Source organism: Hyperolius riggenbachi, chromosome 1, assembly GCF_040937935.1.
Source record: "Hyperolius riggenbachi isolate aHypRig1 chromosome 1, aHypRig1.pri, whole genome shotgun sequence".
In the NCBI taxonomy this organism is placed as follows: Eukaryota; Metazoa; Chordata; class Amphibia; order Anura; family Hyperoliidae; genus Hyperolius; species Hyperolius riggenbachi.
Genome location: NC_090646.1, coordinates 667,607,996 through 667,631,661, shown reverse-complemented (window position 1 = coordinate 667,631,661; position 23,666 = coordinate 667,607,996). Strand labels below are relative to the sequence as shown.

The 23,666-nt window shown below is 46.1% G+C and overlaps 1 protein-coding gene across 5 annotated transcripts in view; it reads left to right on the top strand.

Annotated features, from left to right (window-relative positions):
* IL11RA (interleukin 11 receptor subunit alpha) overlaps positions 1–23,146 on the top strand; it is a 213,091-nt gene extending 189,945 nt beyond the window's left edge. For 4 of the 5 annotated variants that reach the window (XM_068252951.1, XM_068252958.1, XM_068252942.1 and 1 more), the window contains exons 6-12: positions 5,755–5,918; positions 10,185–10,348; positions 12,299–12,455; positions 14,420–14,488; positions 15,163–15,283; positions 15,721–15,800; positions 20,796–23,146. In XM_068252951.1, coding sequence (XP_068109052.1) covers positions 5,755–5,918; positions 10,185–10,348; positions 12,299–12,455; positions 14,420–14,488; positions 15,163–15,283; positions 15,721–15,800; positions 20,796–20,812 — 772 coding nt within the window. In that variant the 3' untranslated portion in view covers positions 20,813–23,146. The remainder of the gene's footprint in view (positions 1–5,754; positions 5,919–10,184; positions 10,349–12,298; positions 12,456–14,419; positions 14,489–15,162; positions 15,284–15,720; positions 15,801–20,795) is intronic. The other variant, XM_068252934.1, reaches the window with a different exon arrangement.
* Positions 23,147–23,666: the final 520 nt, after the last annotated feature.

The window sequence follows — 23,666 nt, the reverse complement described above, 5'->3', positions numbered from 1 at the left end:
ACCAAGGGTGAAAAGGAATAATTAGCATATTTAGTAGCAGAGCATTGTGGGTAACCACAAATGTTCACTTATAGCTGAATTATTGCAGATTTCCTTCTGTTTTAAAGAGAACCCGAGGCGGGGTTCTCACAGCGAAATCCACATACAGAGGCTGGGTTTGCCTATAGAGCCCAGCCTCTGTTGCTAATCAGATCCCCCCTAAATTCCCCCTGTGCTCAGCCAGACCCCATAAATCACAGCCGCGCTGTGTGGGCTCTGTTTATCTTTCTAACGTCAGTCTCGGCGCTCCCCCTGCCTCCTGCAGAGCTCCGTCCCCGCCCACGTCCCTTCCCTCCAATCAGCGGGGAGGGAAGGGACGCGGGCAGGACCAGAGCGATGCAGGAGGCGGGGGGAGCGCCGAGACTGACGCTCCAAAGGTAAACCCAGCTACTGCTGACACTCTGCGTGTCGGCAGCGCGGCTGTCATTTATGGGGTATTGCCGAGCGCAGGGGGGATTTAGGGGGATCTGATTAGCAACAGAGGCTGGGCTCTATAGGCAGACCCAGCCTCTGTATGTGGATTTCGTTGTGAGAACCCTGCCTCAGGTTTTCTTTAAGAAGGCAAATTACACCAAGCTTTGCTTTTTTTAGTAAGAGGTCTTTTTGGTCCCTTTTATCCCCCTATACATTACGAGTGGTTTGGGTCACCCTGAGCTGCTTGGTTACTCTGTTGTACTGGTCCAAGCCCAATCTCATACAGCCGTATCAATCCCTGCCATGTACTGATGAGGACCAAAAGTCTGAAACAGGCTGTCTACATGTGGGTTTGATATGACTGTGTACAATTTAAAGCTATATGCTTGCTATACACCAGCGGTTCTGGATGCTTGCTTGGCTTACCAAGAGTGAAAAGGGATAATTTGCATATGTAGTAGCAGTGCATTGTGGGTAACCAGAAATGTTCACTTATAGCTGAATTATTGCAGATTTCCTTCTGTTTTAAGAAGGCAAATTACACCAATACAGTGGCGGCAGTGCAGGAAGTGACGACAGTGGAACGCACGCTGGAACGCGGAAGAGGTGAGTCATCCCCACCCGCTGCCTCTTACTAATAGTGGCGGCTGCTACTGAGCTTAAGCAGGAGGGGGAGCGCCCATGGGGACCCAGGTGAGGGGGGGGGGGGGGTCCTGCTGAGCTTAAGCTGGAGGGGGAGTGCACATGGGGACCCAGGTGAGGGGGGGGGGGTCCTGCTGAGCTTAAGCTGGAGGGGGTGTGCACATGTGGACCCAGGTTAGGGGGGTTTCTGCTGAGCTTAACCACTTAAGGACCAGGGGATTTTCCCCTTATCTTTGCTGCGTGGGCTCTTCAACCCACAGCACAGATCGTGTTTCAGTCAGGGCGATCAGACTTCCCCCCCTTTTTTCCCCACTAGGGGGATATCCTGCTGGGGGGGGGGTCTGATCGCCGCCGGCTGTTTGGGTTTTGCGGGGGGGGGCGGGGCTCATCAAAGCCCCCCCCCCCCCCCCCCCCGCAGCGCTATTCTGCCCTCCGTCCCCTTCCCTCCCTCCTTGCTGTGGGTGGCACAGGACGGCGATCCGTCCTGTGCTACCTCTGATAGGCTTTAGCCTATCAGATGCCGGTGATCCCCGGCCAATCAGAGGCTGGGGACCGCCGATCTCCTTTACGGGCCAGATTAATGTAAACACCGGGGATTTCTTCCCCGCGTGTTTACATTTCGCCTGCGAGCCGCGATCGGCTGCTCGCAGGCTGTTCACGGTTACACCCTCCGTGAACTGAGCGGCCGTTTCCATGGGAAACCACTTGCGACCTGCCGACGCCTATCGGCATTAGCTGGTCGTTAAGTGGTTAAGCTGGAGGGGGAGCGCCCATGGGGGACCCAGGTGAGGGGGGTCCGACCCCGCTCCCCTCCGCTGTGCCCAATACCCCCTTCCTGCCCTCTACCCCCTTATGCGGCATATGCTACGCCGCGGGTCGGCTAGTTATTTTGTATTTATATAGCACTGACATCTTCTGCAGCACATTACAGAGTACATAGTCATGTCACTGACTGTCCTCAGAGGAGCTCACACTCTAATCCTACCATAGTCATAGTCTAATGTCCTACCATATTATTATGTATCTATATAGCACTGATATCTCCTGCAGCACATTACAGAGTACATAGTCATGTCACTGACTGTCCTGAGAGGAGCTCGCAATCTAATCCTACCATAGTCATAGTCTAATGTCCTACCATATTATTATTATGTATTTATATAGCACTGACATCTTCTGCAGCACGTTACAGAGTGCATAGTCATGTCACTGACTGTCCTCAGAGGCGCTCACACTCTAATCCTACCATAGTCATAGTGTAATGTGCTCCCATATTATTATTATGTATTTATATAGCACTGACATCTTCTGCAGCACATTACAGAGTACTAAGTCATTTCACTGACTGTCCTCAGAGGAGCTCACACTCTAATCCTACCATAGTCATAGTCTAATGTCCTACCATATTATTATTATGTATTTATATAGCACTGACATCTGCTGCAGCACTTTACAGAGTACATAGTCATGTCACTGACTGTCCTCAGAGGAGCTCACACTCTAATCCTACCATAGTCATAGTCTAATGTCCTACCATATTATTATTATATATTTATATAGCACTGACATCTTCTGCAGCACTGTACAGAGTACATAGTCATGTCACTGACTGTCCTCAGAGGAGCTCACACTCTAATCCTACCATAGTCATAGTCTAATGTCCTACTATATTATTATTATGTATTTATATAGCACTGACATCTTCTGCAGCACTGTACAGAGTACATAGTCATGTCACTGACTGTCCTCACACCTTTCTGGCACATCTCAAATTAATAGATGGTAGTGAATAAGGAAAGTTGTGATTCATCAAGTAGAACGCATTTCTCCCTTTCTCAGTCCATCCTAAACCCTGGCACGGGTATGGCCCTTGCGGACTGGAGTTTGACACCTGTGCTCTATAGCATTGGATAATTCTCAGACACGGTGTACTTCCCCACAGCTTGCCCCCCATGTCCTCTGCACATCCGAGGGGCGGTCAGCAGAGGGTGACTATTCCCCCTGCTCCGTAGCTTTGATGCTGCAGTCACTCTGTGCCGGGGCCAGGCTGTGGTCGGGGCCAGGCTGTGGTCGGGGGGCTGAGTCTCCAGTGGTTTATAAGGTCATATCAGAAAACCACCATCCAGCCTCTGGTGCAATCTGTGAATCACTCAGACTCTTTATAGCCCTTCACATTAAACTCTGGCGGTTCCCGGGAATTAAAGCAGTGTTGTGATTTCACAGATGAAGTCTTTATCCTGAGCGGACGGCGCGAAGCTGCAGTCGCCAGCCCTGGAGAAGACATGGCGGGCGGGAGAAAGAATGCTCTGTGTGCGTCTGATTATATCTGCTTTATTCAGTGACAGTCTGACTGAATACATCATTGTCTGGAGGAAATGTTGCTGAAACACATTGTAATTCACCGCAAAACCATCCGGTTTCCTTCTGAAGTCCCGCCCCCTTCTGGCTGCATCCAACGCTTACTCATGCAAGGGCTGAAAAACGTCTGGAAAAGGGAGTGTGATGTGTTTGTATACAAATATCCAGGCCTGTTGTGCTTAAAGAGGAACTTTGAGCAAGGGTTGGACTTCACCTCAATCAGTAGCTGATACCCCCTTTCCCACGAGAAATTTATACCTGTTCTCTAATAGATCATCAGGGAGGTCTGTATGGCTGATATTGTGGTGAAACCCCTCCCACAGGGTGATGTCATGACCATGGTCCTGACAGTTTGCTGTCAGTGAACCTCATTGCATTGTGGGAAATAACAGCTTTTTCCAACTACCCATGAAGCAGTATCTCCCTCTGTGCATAGAACTCTCAGTAACAAACATTCCGTACAGATCACCTGGCAGAACTAAAGGTGTCACCAACAGGGATAAATGTCAGAATGTAAATCGGGGAGAGGAAAGACTTTACAATGGACAATCACTGACTAAGTACGGTAATCTGTAAATTGACTATTGCAACAAAAATAAAAAAAAACTATTTGATTCATTATGATGTTTTCACTACAGTTTTTAATTTCATCTCCTTACTTACTGATCAGGCGGCCTGCTCAAAAGCTTTGCTTCTGCTTCTAAATGCTTCCTTAGCGGGTGGGATATAGCATAGGCTGCAGAGGTGCTAGGGAAAGAATCTGAGGGCGAAATGAATCTGAGAAAACAGAGAGCTTCTGACCTGGCAGTGTGATCAGTGAGTTAGGGCCCGTTTCCACTACCTTCCGCATGCGGCTGCGAGACGCACGGCGGCACTTCCTGGTCAGCGGTACGCAGACGAATCCCATCAGTCAAGCCATGCACGGCTATGGGATTCGCAGCCTCCTGCAGGAAAGCTGATGGCAATGTCGGCCGAATCGCTAAGGTAAGGAATTCGGCCGGCATCACCATTACTTCCTATGGCAGAGTTTCCCTGTGCGATTTGCCTGCGGGGAAATTCTGCGGATTCGGCCCGGTTTCCACGCTACTGGAAATGGGCCCTGAAACAGAATACCCACGCAGCTCAGGGTGACCCAGATCTACTACAAGGCTTGGAACACACTTACCAGAAACGCTGCGTTTTTGCCGCTAATGGAAGTCGACGGGCCGCAGGAAAAAAACGCATATCAAAAACGCATTTTTTTAAAAACGCAGGTTTTTGTTGCATAATATTCAGAAATGCATCAAAAACGCACATAATGAAAGTCAATGGGAACGCAATGGTATCTGGTTTTCCATGCGTTTTTATATGGGTTTTTTTTTGTTGTTGTTTTGTGATGTATTTCCGTTTCCTGTTGTTTGCCTACTGATTAGCATAAAACACAATTGAACCAATTGAAAAACACATACGAAACGCATAAGCGTTTTGTATAAATGTGAAATGCAAACGCATAAAAATGCATGCAAAATACTGGAAAACGCATCTGCAGGGAAAAAACGCAAATGTAGTAAAAACGCACACACAAAAAAAAAACCCTGCACATGACAGTAAACGTGACCTTTCGCGCCCTGTTATCTGTGAACCCAGCCTAAATGTATAGGGGACTAAGAGAGGCCGGAAACTAATCCTACTAATACGCAAAGCTCAATGTAATGTACTTCCATTTGCCTCCTTAAAACAGAAGATGTATTATTACCAGGCCCAGAATCTGGGGATATAGACAAGCTGTATAAACAAAGTGTATGTAAACAATAGGGCAGAGCTGTCTTCTCTTTTCTTAAATTGGACCTGATCTCTTTTCAGGATCGAAGGAAAACAGAGATAAATGTACCCTGTATGTACTTAGAGAGTTTAGCCTGTCTACTTCCCCCTCATCTGTGACTAATCACAACTGTAGTTTGATTTCTGAGCTGTGTCAGCTGACTGCCATGACAAAGCAGCTAATTTGTAAACGCAGGATGTTAACAGTGTGTCTGTTTCCATGAAAGCAGGACGTAGACACACTGCAGATTTATTGCAGGATCTGTATCAGGTGGAACTAAGGAATCTTTTTCTATAAAGGTCATTATGCTGTTGCTTATCTTATAGAGCAGAGGGGAAGTAATGAGTTCAGGTCCGGTGTAATGTAGAGGGTCTGCATACGAAGGGGTATTTCCTCAGCAAGCGATCAGCCTGTCTCCCTGCTGTGTCTTTATATGCAGTGAGGATGGTGAGGGTTGTAGTGTGTACCAGTAATGTGTATATGGTTGTGTTATATAACAGGGTGAACAAGGGAGACCCCGAGGTCTGTGTTCAGGACCCCGCCCAGCCCAACACCTGCTCCGTACAACACTCCAAGGTGTGGACCCCGTACCGCATGAACATCACCGAGGTCAACCCGCTGGGGTTCAACTTCCGCATCCTGGAGTTCACCGTCCAGTCCATCGGTGAGGACCAATGCTTATCTGTCTGTCTGTGGCACCACATGCAGTGTATTGAGTTCCTTGTGTGCAAAATGTATTTTATTATATCTATGTAAAGTGCCAACATCCGTATATAATAGTATAATAGATTAGTAATGGGTTTAGACCTGTCCCATCAGGCTTATAATCTAACAGGTGAGGGAACACAGGATACAGAAGGAGGAAAGAGGACCTGTCCCATCAGGCTTACAATGTAAGATGTGAGGGAACACAGAATACAGGAGGAGGGAAGAGGACCTGTCCCATCAGGCTTACAATCTAAGAGGTGGGGGAACACAGGATACAGTAGGAGGGAAGAGGACCTGTCCTGTCCCATCATGCTTACAATCTAACAGGTGAGGGAGCACAGGATAGAGTAGGAGGAGAAGAGGACCTATCCCATCAGGCTTACAATCTAAGAGGTGAGGGAACAAAGGATACAGTAGGAGGGAAGAGGACCTGTCCCATCAGGCTTACTATCTAAGAGGTGAGGGAACACAGGATACAGTAGGAGGAAAGAGGACCTGTCCCATCAGGCTTACAATCTAAGAGGTGGGGGAACACAGGATACAGTAGGAGAGAAGAGGACCTGTCCCATCAGGCTTACAATCTAAGAGGTGGGGGAACACAGGATACAGTAGGAGGGGAAGAGGACCTGTCCCATCAGGCTTACAATCTAAGAGGTGAGGAGACACAGGATACAGAAGGAGGAGAAGAGGACCTGTCCCATCAGGCTTACAATCTAAGAGGTGGGGGAACAATGGATACAGTAGGGAAGGAAGAGGACCTGTCCCATCAGGCTTACAATCTAAGAGGTAAGGAGACACCGGATACAGTAGGAGGGGAAGAGGACCTGTCCCATCAGGCTTACAATCTAACAGGTGAGGGAACACAGGATAGAGTAGGAGGAGAAGAGGACCTATCCCATCAGGCTTACAATCTAAGAGGTGAGGGGACACAGGATACATGAGGAGGGAAGAGGACCTGTCCCATCAGGCTTACAATCTAAGAGGTGGGGGAACACAGGATACAGTAGGAGAGAAGAGGACCTGTCCCATCAGGCTTACAATCTAAGAGGTGGGGGAACACAGGATACAGTAGGAGGGAAGAGGACCTGTCCCGTTAGGCTTACAATCTAAGAGGTGAGGGAACACAGGATACAGTAGGAGGGAAGAGGACCTGTCCCATTAGGCTTACAATCTAAGAGGTGAGGAGACACAGGATACAGTAGGAGGGGAAGAGGACCTGTCCCATCAGGCTTACAATCTAAGAGGTGAGGAGACACAGGATACAGTAGGAGGGGAAGAGGACCAGTCCCATCAGGCTTACAATCTAAGAGGTGAGGGAACACAGGATACAATAGGAGGGAAGAGGACCTGTCACGTTAGGCTTACAATCTAAGAGGTGAGGAGACACAGGATACAGTAGGAGGGGAAGAGGACCTGTCCCATCAGGCTTACAATCTAAGAGGTGGGGGAACACAGGATACAGGAGGAGAGAAGAGGACCTGTCCCATCAGGCTTACAGTCTAAGAGGTGAGGGAACACAGGATACAGTAGGAGGGAAGAGGACCTGTCCCATTAGGCTTACAATCTAAGAGGTGAGGGAACACAGGATACAGGAGGAGAGAAGAGGACCTGTCCCATCAGGCTTACAATCTAAGAGGTGGGGGAACACAGGATACAGGAGGAGAGAAGAGGACCTGTCCCATCAGGCTTACAGTCTAAGAGGTGAGGGAACACAGGATACAGTAGGAGGGAAGAGGACCTGTCTCATCAGGCTTACAATCTAAGAGGTGAGGTAACACAAGATACAGTAGGAGAAGAGGACCTGTCTCATCAGGCTTACAATCTAAGAGGTGAGGTAACACAAGATACAGTAGGAGAAGAGGACCTGTCCATCAGGCTTACAATCTAAGAGGTGAGGGAACACAGGATAGAGGAGGAGAAAAGAGGACCTGTCCCATCAGGCTTACACAATCAAAGAGGCGAGGGAACACAGGATACAGGAGGAGGGAAGAGGACCTGTCCCGTCAGGCTTACAATCTAAGAGGTGAGGTAACACAAGATACAGTAGGAGAAGAGGACCTGCCCATTAGGCTTACAATCTAAGAGGTGGGGGAACACAGGATACAGAAGGAGAAAAGAGAACCTGTCTTACCAGGCTTACAATCTAAGAGGTGAGGGAACACAGGATACAGGAGGAGGGAAGAGGACCTGTACCATCAGGCTTACAATCTAAGAGGTGGGGGAACACAGGATTCAGTATGGGGACTTGAGGTGGGGAATACAGGAAGAATGCTATGTGTAATGGAATAGGTAGACAGGAAGGTGGGTAGGTGTAGCTCCAGAAGCTCATTTAATCACCAGAAAGACTGAAATTGGACATCACATCAAGTATCCCATATCCAATATTCCGGCTATTTTGGGTGTGTTTCCCCAAACTATTGGACCCTTCCTAAAGAAACCTGTAATGAGTAAGATCCTGTACTGCCCCCCTTCCCCCAGGGACACGTCTGTCCTTAATGGAGGCGATGTGATTGGCTCCACACGCTTGGGAAAGTGGATGATGACATAAGGGATGGACGGTCCATGAAGTTACTCCGTTCTATATTTAGGACAGGATTTCAGCACTTTCAGGCGGTATGAGAAATGACTAATATGTTTTCTTCCTATCTGGAGATATAATGATTTTCACGTGTTATAAACTTGCTGAACTGATGAATTTCTGTCACACGATGAGGCAGTGCGAAGGTAGCAGAGAGTTCAGCAGAGAGATAGGAATGTGGGTGCAACAGGTTCCTGGGATTCTGGGAAATGGGATACAGGCAGCGCTCTATACATCTATACAGGTGGCAGCCAGGGGCGCAGCTAGAAATCTTAGGGCATCATAGTAAAAATTGGATTGCACCCCGCCACCGCCCCCCCAAAAAATATATATGGTACCTTAGTGCCACAGGTAACCCCCCCTAAATAGGGAGCTAGATATAAGCCCAGCAGTAGGCCAGCCCCAGTATAGGCAGACACAATATAAGTAGCTAGAGGTACCCCCAGTATGGGTAACCAGATCAGCCCTCAGTATATGTAGCCAGATCAGCCCTCCCCAACCCAAGTAGTGATAGCCAGAATACGCCCCCCCCCCCCCCCCCCCAAAAAAAAAAAGTACAGGTAGCCAAATTATCCCCCCCTTTCCTTAAAGTATAGGTAGCCAGATTAGACCCCCCCCCAAAGTATAGATATTTAGAATACTCCCCCACAAAAAATACCGTATAGGTGGTCAAATTACCCCCCCTTTCCCTAAACTATAGATAGCCAGATTTCCCCCTCCCCCTTTATATGCAGAGTTAGTGCGCAGAGAGGTTGCATATATCTCCAGGCTCCACCAATCGTCTTCTTTTCCCATGCCTTGAGTCTCTATGATTACAGCGCCCTCTATTGTCACGTAACCCATGTGATGAGAGAAGGCGTTGTAGTCATAGATACAAGGACATTACACTGATCGATGGATCTTTGAGAGGTATGGAACTTCCCTCCAGCGCTCTGCTCTCTACCCTGCAATTCAAGGGGCCTGCTGTGGGTCTCCATAAGGCTCACAGTGGGCCCCCCTATTAGTGCCCGAGATCACTGGGGCCTGCTCAGCTACGGGCCCCATAGCAGCATCTATGGCTGCTATGGTGATCCCTACACCACTGGTGGCAGCCATGATGGATTAACAGGTTTATCCCCCTGCAGCAGTCACATGACCAGGCAGGGATCACAAGATCAAAACCAGAAATTATATTATTTAAAAAAACCACTACATTTAAAAAATGTTTGATTTTTGCAATGTAAAAGGTGTAAGTTGGTTTAGGTTGGCCGCGGTTATCAGGTCCGTACCCCGGACACCCTGCAGCTTCCTCACACTAACTTTGTCGTCTTAGTTTCTGTATTGTTGCTTATACTCAGTTCATGTCAAGGGGATTGGGCCAAATGCAGTAACCCCTCCTCCTCCTCAGTTAGTGTGAACCCAGGCCATGATAGGCTGCCAGAAAGGTGGGGCTTCGCTTGAGAAAGTACTGGGGAGATGTTTCAGGCTAGCTGGGTGTGAGCAGGCACCTGTCGGCTGCGGAGGATCTATTTGCTACCGCAACGGGCAGGTTTTAAAAATATTTTTATTTGTTACAAAATATTTTATACGGTTAATGAACTAAAAATATACATCAATGTTTTCAAACCATCCGTCAATATATCTCGTCTTGTCTTTTGCTTTCAGTGAAGCCAGATCCTCCGGAGAATCTGTCGGCCGAGCCGATCCCGTATGCTCCGCGCCGGCTGCGGGTCACCTGGGATTACCCGCCCACCTGGCCGCAGGAGGTCCACTTCCAGCTCAAGTTCCGGCTGCAGTACCGGCCCGTCCTGCACATGGCCTGGTCCATGGTGAGTGGGTGGTCCTTACATAGAATAATAAATAAACATGAGGTACCTTTCTGTCCGGCGCCCTCACATATCCTGGTATCCAGAGGAAGGCTTTTTAAACTTTAAAGCAGGATAGTCAGGCACAAAGTCAAATTCCAATTACGCACTGCTCTGTGTTTATTATGAAGTCTACATGAAGTTTGCATTCCAACGTAATCATAAATGTTTCTGCTGTAATGAATCTTTTCCTAGTCAGCCTGGCTCTATTCTGGTACATTGCCAGGGAGAGGGAAGCTTGTTATCTCCCCTCCCACTTTCCTGCTCCTCACTGATTGGCTGAGGGCGGTTCAGTGTGATAGGAGGCTGAGAAGGGAAATACACCTCACCCCTCTGCAGAAGCCGATCTATGCTGTGCTCACCGGTATTTACAAAGCAAGCCAAATATGGAAAATGCCTGGTACAGTTTTCTCTTTATTAACTAAATTAATTTCACTGAAATCAAAACGTGGACAGTACAATACATGTGTCATGTAAGTAGATCAAGTATTTATCTACCTATATATGTGTTTTTTTTATTTTCCTGGGATAGTATGGCTCACCCTGCTGCTTTAAAGGGATACTGTAGGGGGGTCAGGGGAAAATGAGCTGAACTTACCCGGGACTTCTAATGGTCCCCCGCAGACATCCTGTGTTGGCGCAGCCACTCACCGATGCTCCGGCCCCGCCTCCAGTTCACTTCTGTAATTTCTGACTTTAAAGTCAGAAAACCACTGCATCTGCACGCCCGTGTCCTCGCTCCCGCTGATGTCACCAGGAGTGTACTGCGCAGACACAGACCATACTGGGCCTGCGCTGTGCGCTCTTGATGACATCAGCGGGAGCGAGGACACGGCAACGCAGGCGCAGTGGTTTTCTGACTTTAAAGTCTGAAATTCCAGAAGTGAACCGGAGGCGGGGCCGGAGCATTGGGGAGTGGCTGCGCCAACACAGGATGTCTGCGGGGGACCATTAGAAGCCCCAGGTAAGTTCAACTCATTTTCCCCCGACCTCCCCTGCAGTATTCCTTTAAGGGGAAAAAATCCTTTCTGACTCCAGGTGGCAATCAGATAAATCCCTGGATTAATGCTGGGCATACACGGCCCAGATTCTTCTTATCAATCGAGCCACTGATGGCTCGATTGATCATTTCTGACATGTCCAATCACCGCTTGGATTGATTCCCGGCTCGATCCCCGCGGGCAGACAAAAGGCAAAAACAAAGCGCTGATAAGCGCTGAGAAGGAAGTGCCCACGGGGACAAGCAGGAATCGATCCGCCCGGACGAGCGGTGACGCTCCGGCATCGAGCCGCTGGCTCGATTCCAGCGCATGAACGTGCCGTGTATGCCCAGCATAACTCTGCTGGGAATTACTTGGACAATTATAGCCAGGGATGTCTTTCAATGCAAGGAAAGCATCCAAACCTCCTTGAAATGCAGATATAGAATTTATCATAACTACTTCTTTTGGCAAAAAATATTCCACATTGTAACAACTCTTACTGTAAAGAATCCTTTCCTAAATAGATGGCAAAACCTTTTTTTTCTCTATAGATCTTGTCTCGTGTACAACCCTAGGGACAAAAAGCTCGTCTGCCAAGCCTTTGTGTTACCCTCTCATGCATTTATACATGTTAGCTCAGTTTGTCCAACCTTTCTGGTGAGATCTTCCATCTCTCTGATTAATATAGGTGCCCAAAACTGTATCCCATACTCCAAATGTGGCCTCACAGGTGATTTATACAGAGGAAGTAGTACACTAGCTTCTGGTGATTTTTTTTAATTTCCTGTTTTATGCATCTCAGAATTGTATTTGCTTTAGCTGCTGCTGCTTGGTATTGAATCCGGGTGTTTTACTTGTTGTCAGCCAGTTGGCCATGTGTTGCGGTAGGAGGCCGGCCCTGCATGACCCGCCTTCTCTCTTTCTCGCCCAGGTGGAGACGGCTAATTTGTCAGACGTGATCACTGACGCCTTCGCGGGGGTGGAGCACATTCTGCAGGTCAGCGCCAGAGACTTCCTGGATGCTGGAAACTGGAGTGAGTGGAGCCCGGAGACCCGAGCCACACCGTGGATCAGCAAGGAGGCGTCAGGTCTGTACACAGTGCCACGGCTGTCATGTCCACACAAACATTTCTCAGTTTATAATTGATGCAGAGTAGTTGGTTCCAGATGGAAGGCTCTGACTCCACAAAGTGAAAAGATCTGATACTTACCCTGTGCTTCCTGCAGCCCTATAAGTGCTGCTAAGTTCCTCTGCAGTCCTCCTGTGTGCTTCCATTCTCCGGCTATTGGTCCCGAGTAAGTGGCTCAGTTGTGCCAGTTGGTCTCTTCTGCGTGTGGGTGGCCCCTCCGCACATGTGCAGAAGAGCCGACTGCCGCGACTGAGCCAGTTACCGGGACCGATAGCCAAAGAATGGAAGCAATCAGGAGGCTGGCGTGGGACGCGTCGGTGCTTATTGGGCTAAAGGAAGCCCCGGTTAAGTATCATATCTTTTCACTTTGTCGTCTCAGGTTTTCTTTAAAGAGGAACTCCAGTGAAAATAATGTAGTAAAAAAAGTGCTTCATTTTTTACCATAATTATGTATAAATGATTTAGTCAGTGTTTGCTCATTGTAAAATCTTTCCTCTCCCAGATTAACATTCTGACATTTATTACATGGTGACATTGTTACTGTGGGCAGGTTATTTAGCTGTTTCTAGCTGCTCTGTCTGTTAGACAGCTAATAACAGCTATTTCCTGTCTCTGAACATTGTTACATTGTAGCAGTTTGCCAGCAGTACCGCGGTCTTCAGAGCCTCTTGTGGGAGGGGTTTCAGCACAAAATCAGTCACACAGCGCCCCCTGATGGTCTGTTTGTGAAAATCATTGTCTTTCTCATGTAAAATGGGGTATCAGCTACTGATTGGGAAAAAGTTCAATTCTTGGTTGGAGTTTCTCTTTAAGGACCTGTTTTTTATTTGTTTTTGGTTTTTTTCACTTTTCCTCTGTGATCACTGTGATTGGCTCACAGTGATCACAGGGTCAGGAGGCAATGAAATGAAACAATGATCAGCCCGTCATTAGACAGCTGAGTGTAGTGACGACCGCGGCGGGAGCGCGCGTAGACGGGCTATTGAAATTTGCTCTCTGGAAGAGGTTAAAGTGTCTATACACAGGGCTTAAATTTCAATTTGCCTCTTGATGGTGCGGAGACTTCCCAGAACCTCTTACAGCCCACTGTTCCAGCGCAAGGGTCCCAGTAAGCTTATTCCACTCACACCAGTCCAATAAGCTTCCTCCGCCTGCTCTCCCAGCCATGGCTGAGCAGTTCTAAACTGGGCATGTGCAAGTGAGGTCTGGGCATGCCCAGTAGAATGAAGCCACTCATGCATTTCCTCTGTGCACTAGTGCTTTGTTTTAGTGGGCATGCGTGGACTGTACCTGCGCCTGCCCAGCCAGGATGTGCTTGTCCACAGCCCAGAGCACAGCCAGAAGACACATACTTGACCAGCATAAAGAGAATGTTTACACTGGAACGATGGTCCATACAGAAGCTTCCCACTACTGTGGTAGGTATCTGACACTACTGACCAGACGATCAGCAGGGCTGCCAGGCAACTGGTATTGTGATATTGTTAAAGAGGAAATAAATATGGCAGCCTCCATTTCCCTCTCACGTCCGTTGTCTTTTAAGAAGGTGGATATTTTATTAAGACATTGTAAGCATATATATATATATATAAACAAACACTTTAAGGCCAACTCTGACAGTAAGAAAGAAACCACTTAGTCCCAGCGTGAGGTAAATGGGGGTTTCAGGGGCAGGAAGTGAGTCAAAATTGCTCCAACAGAGCTCAGACAACAGTAAAAACAGAAAAGAGGTTTTACTCACTGTTCGCATTATCTACAACTAGAATTACTTCTTTATTGGACTCGGCCCTTAATTCTGTCCTTATTTCTGCCTTATGAAAGTTATACAATAAAAGCAAATTTTGCAAAACAGATTTGTGCTAATAAATTAGATTTTTCTTTTTCTTGTGGTTTATGGAATGTTATCTCTTCTCCTTATTCAGTATCCGTCCCGGACTTCAGTAATGACACCTTCACAGAGGAACCAGAACCTGAAATCAGGGAATCATTTGGTAAGTTGATGCTGGTAGGTGTTATGCATTCTGGGAAATAACAAATGGGTCATGTATGGCCTCTAAGGAATGGCGAGAAAAAGCAAAAAAATCAACTGCAGATGACAGTTTAGCCCACTTATACTCGCTATAATAATTTATTCATGCCTGAGGTACCCTCTGCTATTGGCATAATAATTCCCAACTCAAACTGGTTGGGCAAATAGTGTCTATGGAGTAACATCATACTGCCAGAACCTTGGGGGCGTGATCCTCAGGCACCACTTAGACCCCTGCCCTGCACCCGGCCCCTCCCCTGCAGAGCTGGCTGACAGCAGAAGAAGGTGAATGCCAGGGAGATGAGGGGTAATAATAGAGTAGGTGTCGGGCAGCGATTGAGATGAAGGGATTGTGTCATACTAATGATGAATAAGAAGATGGTTTGTCAGGCAGATAGTCATGTGGTAAGAAGAAGGTGGTGTCAACCCATATAGTGTTATCTCAGGTATAGTTGGAGTTTGATAAGTTATTATTTTCTGGATTCCCTCCACCATAGTTCTGGCCACTGTGGCCTGTTCTAGGCACCTGACTCTGACTGCGCCCTCTGGTCACATGATACTCTGCACACCCTTTATGATTTTGTACCACGCCACACATTCACTGTACTGACTCTTGTCCATGTTGTCTCCTTGAAGCAGATTTCTGTTGTCCCACACACCAGAGTGACCCTGCGGAGAAAGTGGCTCTGCTGATCTCACTGGGGATTTTTGCATTCGTGGTTCTGGCCCTTTTTCTGATCCTCGGCGCCCTCATCTGGTGAGTCTTAGCACTACATATCTCTGCCTGTGTCACATGAGGCTCCTGCCTGTATCACCTGAGCTCCTCCTCATGCTTCTGTTTGTCACCTGAGCTCCTCCCTCCTGCCTGTTTCACCTAAGCTCCTCCTTCTGGCTTTGCCTATGTCTTCTGAGCTCCTCCTCCTGGTCATGCCTGTGTCACCTGGGCTCTTGCTCTGGCCTGTATCGACCGAGCTCCTCCTCATTCTCCAGCCTGTATCACCTGAGCTCCTCCTCTTGCCTATGTCACCTGAGCTCCTCCTCTTGGTCCTGTCTAAGTCACCTGAGCTTCTCCTGACTGTCACCTGAGCTCTTGTCTGTGTCACCTGGTCTCCTTCTGTTCCCTGAGCTCCTCCCCTGGCTCCTGCCTGTATTTCGGGGATGCACACATGTAACATGTCTCTCTGTGTGTCGCAGGGTGAGAGTGGGGCGGACAGTGAAGGACGGTGGCATTAAGCCTGATTTCCTGACGGCCATCCACATGAAAGCATTGCCAAGTAAGTGTTACTGGGGGATGGGACACTTGTCTTGTTCTTGTCACTTTTGTGTAGCAGCCACTGTCCTCCTCATAATAGTGCTGTACAGATGTGGTGTTTTGCTCCGGCATGATGTGACATGGCTATGAACTCTGTAAAGTGCTGCAGAAGATGGCACTACTATATAATTATACAATAATAATATTTTCAGGACATTAGACTATGACTATGGTAGGATTAGATTGTGTGGTCCTCTGAGGACAGTCAGTGACATGACTATGTACTCTGTAAAGTGCTGCTGAAGATGTCTGTGCTATATAAATACATAATAATAATATGGTAGGACATTAGACTATGACTATGGTAGGATTAGAGTGTGAGCTCCTGTGAGGACAGTCAGTGACATGGCTATGTACTCTGTAAAGTGCTGCAGGAGATGTCAGTGCTATATAAATACATAATAATAATATGGTAGGACATTAGACTATGACTATGGTATGATTAGATTGTGAGCTCCTGTGAGGACAGTCAGTGACATGACTATGTACTCTGTAAAGTGCTGCAGGAGATGTCAGTGCTATATAAATACATAATAATAATATGGTAGGACATTAGACTATGACTATGGTATGATTAGATTGTGAGCTCCTGTGAGGACAGTCAGTGACATGACTATGTACTCTGTAAAGTGCTGCAGAAGATGTCAGTGCTATATAAATACATAATAATAATATGGTAGGACATTACACTATAACTATGGTAGGATTAGATTGTGTGGTCCTCTGAGGACAGTCAGTGACATGACTATGTACTCTGTAAAGTGCTGCTGAAGATGTCTGTGCTATATAAATACATAATAATAATATGGTAGGACATTAGACTATGACTATGGTAGGATTAGAGTGTGAGCTCCTGTGAGGACAGTCAGTGACATGGCTATGTACTCTGTAAAGTGCTGCAGAAGATGTCAGTGCTATATAAATACATAATAGTAATAATATGGTAGGACATTAGACTATGACTATGGTAGGAATAGAGTGTGAGCTCCTCTGAGGACAGACAGTGACATGGCTATGTACTCTGCAAAGTGCTGCAGAAGATGTCAGTGCTATATAAATACATAATAATAATATGGTAGGACATAATAGACTATGACTATGGAAGGATTAGATTGTAAGCTCCTCTGAGGACAGTCAGTGACAGGACTATGTACTCTGTAATGTGCTGCAGAAGATGTCAGTGCTATATAAATACATAATAGTAATAATATGGTAGGACATTAGACTAGGACTATGGTAGGATTAGAGTGTGAGCTCCTCTGAGGACAGTGACATGACTATGTACTCTGTAATGTGCTGCAGAAGATGTCAGTGCTATATAAACACATAATAATAATATGGTAGGACATTAGACTATGACTATGGTAGGATTAGATTGGGAGCTCCTGTGAGGACAGTCAGTGACATGACTATGTACTCTGTAATGTGCTGCAGAAGATGTCAGTGCTATATAAATACATAATAATAATATGGTAGAACATCAGACTATGATTACGGTAGGATTAGAGTGTGAGCTCCTCTGAGGACAGTCAGTGACATGAGTATGTACTCTGTACAGTGCTGCAGAAGATGTCAGTGCTATATAAATACATAATAATAATATGGTAGGACATTAGACTATGATTACGGTAGGATTAGAGTGTGAGCTCCTCTGAGGACAGTCAGTGACATGACTATGTACTCTGTACAGTGCTGCAGAAGATGTCAGTGCTATATAAATACATAATAATAATATGGTAGGACATTACACTATAACTATGGTAGGATTAGATTGTGTGGTCCTCTGAGGACAGTCAGTGACATGACTATGTACTCTGTAAAGTGCTGCTGAAGATGTCTGTGCTATATAAATACATAATAATAATATGGTAGGACATTAGACTATGACTATGGTAGGATTAGAGTGTGAGCTCCTGTGAGGACAGTCAGTGACATGGCTATGTACTCTGTAAAGTGCTGCAGAAGATGTCAGTGCTATATAAATACATAATAATAATATGGTAGGACATTAGACTATGACTATGGTAGGATTAGAGTGTGAGCTCCTCTGAGGACAGTCAGTGACATGACTATGTACTCTGTAATGTTCTGCAGGAGATGTCAGTGCTATATAAATACATAATAATAATATGGTCGGACATTAGACTATAACTATGGTAGGAATAGATTGTGAGCTCCTCTGAGGACAGTCAGTGACATGACTATGTACTCTGTAAAGTGCTGCTGAAGATGTCTGTGCTATATAAATACATAATAATAATATGGTAGGACATAATAGACTATGACTATGGAAGGATTAGAGTGTGAGCTCCTCTGAGGACAGTCAGTGACAGGACTATGTACTCTGTAATGTGCTGCAGAAGATGTCAGTGCTATATAAATACATAATAATAATATGGTAGGACATAATAGACTATGACTATGGTAGCATTAGATTGTGAGCTCCTCTGAGGACAGTCAGTGACATGACTATGTACTCTGTAATGTGCTGCAGAAGATGCCAGTGCTTAACGGAAACCTGAGACTACAAAAATATTTTTATACTTACCTGGGGCTTCCTTCAGCCCCCTGTGGGCTCCCCCGCCATCCTCCCAGGATGCTCTGATCCTCTGCTGCCCCCCCCCCCGCCAGTCACGCCATACTGCTCATGTGTGGCCCAGCAGTGTGCACGCCCCATTGCGCTCTTGGCGCTCGGAGCATTCTGCGCCTGCAGAAATAAATTGTGCGCTTTAAGAGTTTAACTTTTAGGCTTATTTTACTCTACAAATCACAATTCTGATTTGCGATTCCGATTTTCACTGAATGCCAGCAACACAACATGTTGAAAAATGCTGAAAAAAAAAATCAAAACTCAGAATTGCATGTAATGTCAATTGTAAGCACTGAATTGTGTATTTTCTGGTGGTTGGCGAGTTGATGTTTAGGAAAGTCTGACCTCTGCTGGCAGAAACTTGTAATGCACCATAATGCAAAGTCCCGCTTCACACTTGCACAGATATGATGCTGATCCATGATCTGTGGAATGGAGCAGTTTTTTAAGACACTGAAGCGAAAAAAAAATATGATATAATGAATTGGTTGTGTACTATGAATAATTACTAGAAGATTAGCAGCAAAGAAAATATTCTCACACTTTTATTTTCAGGTGTATAGTGTTTTTTCTAACATTGCATCATTCTATAATATGTGCAGATTACACAACACTCAGCATTCAAAATGATTCTTTCAAAGCAGTCTGTGAAGTAATGACCTCTCCTCTAGCAGAGAAAAAGTAAACAGTTCACTTACAGTTGAGATAATAAAAGTCAGATCATAGCCCTCTCCATGACTAACTTAGTCGTAGAGATTAATGGCTTTTTTGCATAGAGATAACAACTGGAGTTTCTCAACTCTTCCTGTACTGGAAACAATTAGACTGATGTATCTGATTTTAATGTTTTATTTCTTAGCTGTACTACACATACAAATCATAATATCATAGTTTTTTTTTTCGCTTCAGTGTCTCTTTAAAAGGCCTCAGCTTTGCATCAGTGACCCTCCATTCCGTCAATCCGAAAAACATCAAACGGAGCAACGTGAACGCATCCTGTTGATTAGCGTAGGATCTGACGTTCTCCTCTGTTAGCGTTCCGCTCTGTTACCATCCGCTAAATGGACCATATTTTACGTCTGTAGGTGTAAACCAAATAAGACCATGAGATTCCAGGAAAGCACTTTTTAAGTTCATTTTTTATCTCATCAGTTTATATTTACTTCACGTTTGCTTTAAAGTGAACCAGAGACGAAGCACCCTCATGTATTTTACCATATATATCAGTGGGAACATTAGAGAAAACACCTACCCTGCTCTCTGTTTCATTCTTCACTGCTCAACCTGCTTGTTATCAGCCCTGATAAAATCCCCCACTGAGCATTCAGTCTGGCTTTGCTCAGGAATATTTATAGCTCAGTCTGTGTTCTCTGATGTCTTTTCAAGTCCAAGCCTGCCCCCTGCTGGCTCTGCTCAGGAATCATTATAGCTGAGTCATTATAGCAAAGCCAGACTGAATGCTCGGTCAGGGATTTTATCAGGGCTGAGCAGTGAAGTATGAAACAGATAGCAGGGTAGGTGTTTTCTCTAATGTTCCCACTGATATATATGGTAAAATACATGAAGGTTAGTCTCTGGTTCACTTTAAAGAGGCCCTGTAGTGACATGTAGCAGAATGCAGTAAATTACTTTGAAACCAGGAAAATTACTGTCATACTCGGTATCCTGCTTCAGAAACACTATATACTGCCGTATATTGTATGTAGCCCCGCCCTCCCAGTGATGTCACAGCCTAGGCTCAATAGCTATGTGGAATTCTCCCCCCAGAGCATTCTGGGAGACAAATTACTGTAGTGGCTTTGGCAATCTCAGAAACAATCATTCTGCAGAGCTGCACTGGACAGGGCATACCTATGAAATCACTGGCGGGAGACTTGAACACAGGATACAGCCGATATGGCTCACCCTGCTCCTGCACTTGTCCTGGTGGCGTTAATTACTATTCCCCCTCCGAGTCCACATGGATAGTGGGAATAATGTAATTCGGCTTCCAGCTATTGCTGGCGGCCGAATTAGTGTTTTAAAAAGAACTTTAGTTCCGTCTTCTGACAGCGCCGAAGTTACTGTCTGAGCGCATTATAGCTGTAATTCCTATTACAGTCTATGATGGCGCCGGCTGCGCCCAAATCTCCTGCGTTGTAATTACAGCGCTCGTCTGACAGGACCAAAGATGTCGCCACCTGTAGTACATTTCAGAATGTACATTTAGGATGAGGAAAGACCTTACCATGGGCAAACACTGACTAAATAATCTATAAATTAATCATGTGAAAATAAGCTATTTTATTCTATTATCTTCATTTTAGGTTTGCTTTAAGTATATTGCTTTTCACAACAGTCTTTTTTTTAACCCTTTCCCTTCTGCAGAAACCCAGATCCTGTAACTCCACAGAGTAGAAGGAAACACTCCACATCTGACAAGCTAACAGGAGAGGCGACGCCGCGGAGGACCTCACCCACAGAGGAAGCTGCCGATCAGCCAATCAAAACCGCTCCTGCTGAGATGTCATAAACTCCTGTACTGTACAGTGGATGCATCGCAGTTCAGTCTTCCTCCACCAGGTGGCAGACTACGATCAGGAACCAGGAGCTGGCATGGCCGATGTTATTTTGCAGAGGGAGTAACTCACAGGTCGATCTTTTGCCCTAAACTTCCTGGGAATATCTTCACAAAACACTACAATAAGTACAGAAGACAAGGAGACTAAAACTGAACACTAATTGTAAGCCGGACGGTTTGCGGGGAAAGTTAGACTGCGGAATCAGCGCATCGAGTTAAGCTAAAACTTTTCTCTGGCTGTGGATGGAAGTGACCGCCGACTCTCCCAGCATGCCTCTTGGTTCTCCGTCCGTCTGTCCATCCTTCTCACCCGACCGGCCAGCCGATGGCTTCGGACTCTGCTTCCGTTATCTAATCATTGCTGCTAATACACAGACTTTTCCGTTTTGGAGTCGGACGCTGAGATCATCATATGGACAAAACGCTCGCGGACGCAGCCCGCGGCGGAGAGGCTGCCGATCCTCCGGACTCCCCACACTGCCACATCGTTTTTTTAAATCTTCCACAAACCTCAGCCCCATCCTTCCTACAATAAGCAGTTGGTAAAGCTAGATATAACTGTCACGTCTTGCACGCAGTTTGCTGGTGGACGCCCTGGGGGCGTAGGGCTGCGGCCTGCGCTCCACAAAGGGACAATATGACGGCTGTTTGGCCAGTGTATACATTACAGAGACAGTGACGTGGTGGGGAGGGGTCATTCAATAAGGGCGCTAGTCTAGTTTAGGAGACCCAGCAGGAAACCACAGGGGAATTCCTCTAACGTGATTGGATGGACGGCACCCTCATGGACTGCTAGGCTTCAGATAGGTTGTAGTAAACTCCGCCCACACTATTCTGCCAATCACAACGCTTTGTGCTGTAGAGGGAGCTGTGACTGGAGAACTGTTCCCTATGAGGTTTCATGCTGGGTGGCCTAAACTAGACTAGCGCCTCAATAAGCGAGCAGACCGTTATCTGCCAGTCAACAAAGAGGACCTGCCACCATTCTTTGTAATGTAAGATGAAGAAATGGAGGCTGTAATTTCATATGTTTGCAAATGGAAGCGTGTGCTGCAACATCCAGCCTCAGCATTGCTCAGTCTAATCCTACACACACAGTCAAGATCTAAATAAACTATGGGAAATATGTATATATTTTTATGGGGGAAACCGTTGAAATGAAGAGGTATTGCAGTATCAGTACCAATAGTGTTGTCCTTGTTGTTAGTTTTGTCATGACACGGTGTGATGTCATCAGGATGCTTTGCATAGCTCCGCCTCTGTGCATTTTCAGCTTCTTGGATTGGCCGTGCAGCTATAAAGTGCGGACACGCTGTACCGGGCTGGAGGTGCGATGCAGCATCCGCTGATGCTCCAGGCCTGCTGTGTGCCATGCTATTGGCTGAAACACAACCCCTCAATTTTTCCAAAACCTCATGCCTCGGGGGGGGGCCCCCTTTCGGCCAAAATGTACCATCCTGTCTGATCTACAATTTTGATTTTGGATGGAAACCAATGGAAATTACGATTGGCCATGTTGGGGCATTCAGTCTTTGACAGAATCGATCAAATACAGCCCCCCCCCCCCCACCCCCAAAGAAAAAAGAAAAAAGAAAAAAAAAAGCATAGCAGAGATTAAATGACTTCTCCCTAAAAATTAGCCCTGGGTAGAGACATCAGACTCTGAGCTGTGCTGAGTGACAGTGATGCAAATCAATCAGTATTCTCTGCAAGAAACGCATCAGCACTAAAAATAAATTCTAATCCGATGAAAACAGATCAGCACTTGCTGCGGGCGACACAAGCATCTTATTATAGGTGCGGTTACTGGAACAATTATTGGATCAGGTGGACAATCCCTATCAGCCCCGCCCGACTTGCTATCATGACAGACCCATTTATATAGAAGGCCATGGAATGTTCCTTGTGATGTCATCACTCAGCGACAGCGATACACTGCCATATCCCATCACTGATGTCTGCTACAGTGACCGCCATTCTCCGCCCTTCTCCGCTGCCATGTGCCTCAATCATAATGTCCTCCTAGCAGGTTCCGTTGGCGTTTCATGCGACGAGGACAGGACCGTTACTTTGTAAAGCACTTTACACCCCCCGAGAGGACTCAAAGCCTCTATATAAAGAATGATGAATTGGTATATAAAGGAAATGTATTATAGTTTTTCCATGTTTGTTTTGTGTATCCTGTTTAGTGCTAAACAAAGTTTTGTTTTTGTTTTTTTGTAAAAAAACAAATATCTGGTTTCTTTTTTTAAATCTTAAAAAAATATGAAACATTAAAGCTAGGTACCCACCGGCAGATGCGGCCAGACGGACGGGGAAAACCTCTGCCAACGAACAATCTTTACATTCGGGGCTCCCCCTGCTGTCTCTTTTTCCAAGTAAAAAGGAGTCTTACTTTACTGGTGTTGTGGACCTGTCTATCCACTAATGAATTCCTAATGTACACTCTAGAAAAAAGCAACAAGGTCACTTAGCAACATCACCACCAGAGGGAGCTCTGAACACATGGGATATACTCATTGGAGAAACCGCATATCTTTAGAAAGGAAAAACAAAACAAAAAAAGTCTGTTTTAGTACTAAAACCTCTTAGCTTTCTGAAAAACCTCAATGTGTTGGGAATATTAAAGGACACCCGAAGTGAGAGGGATAAGAAGGTTGCCATATATATTTTCATTT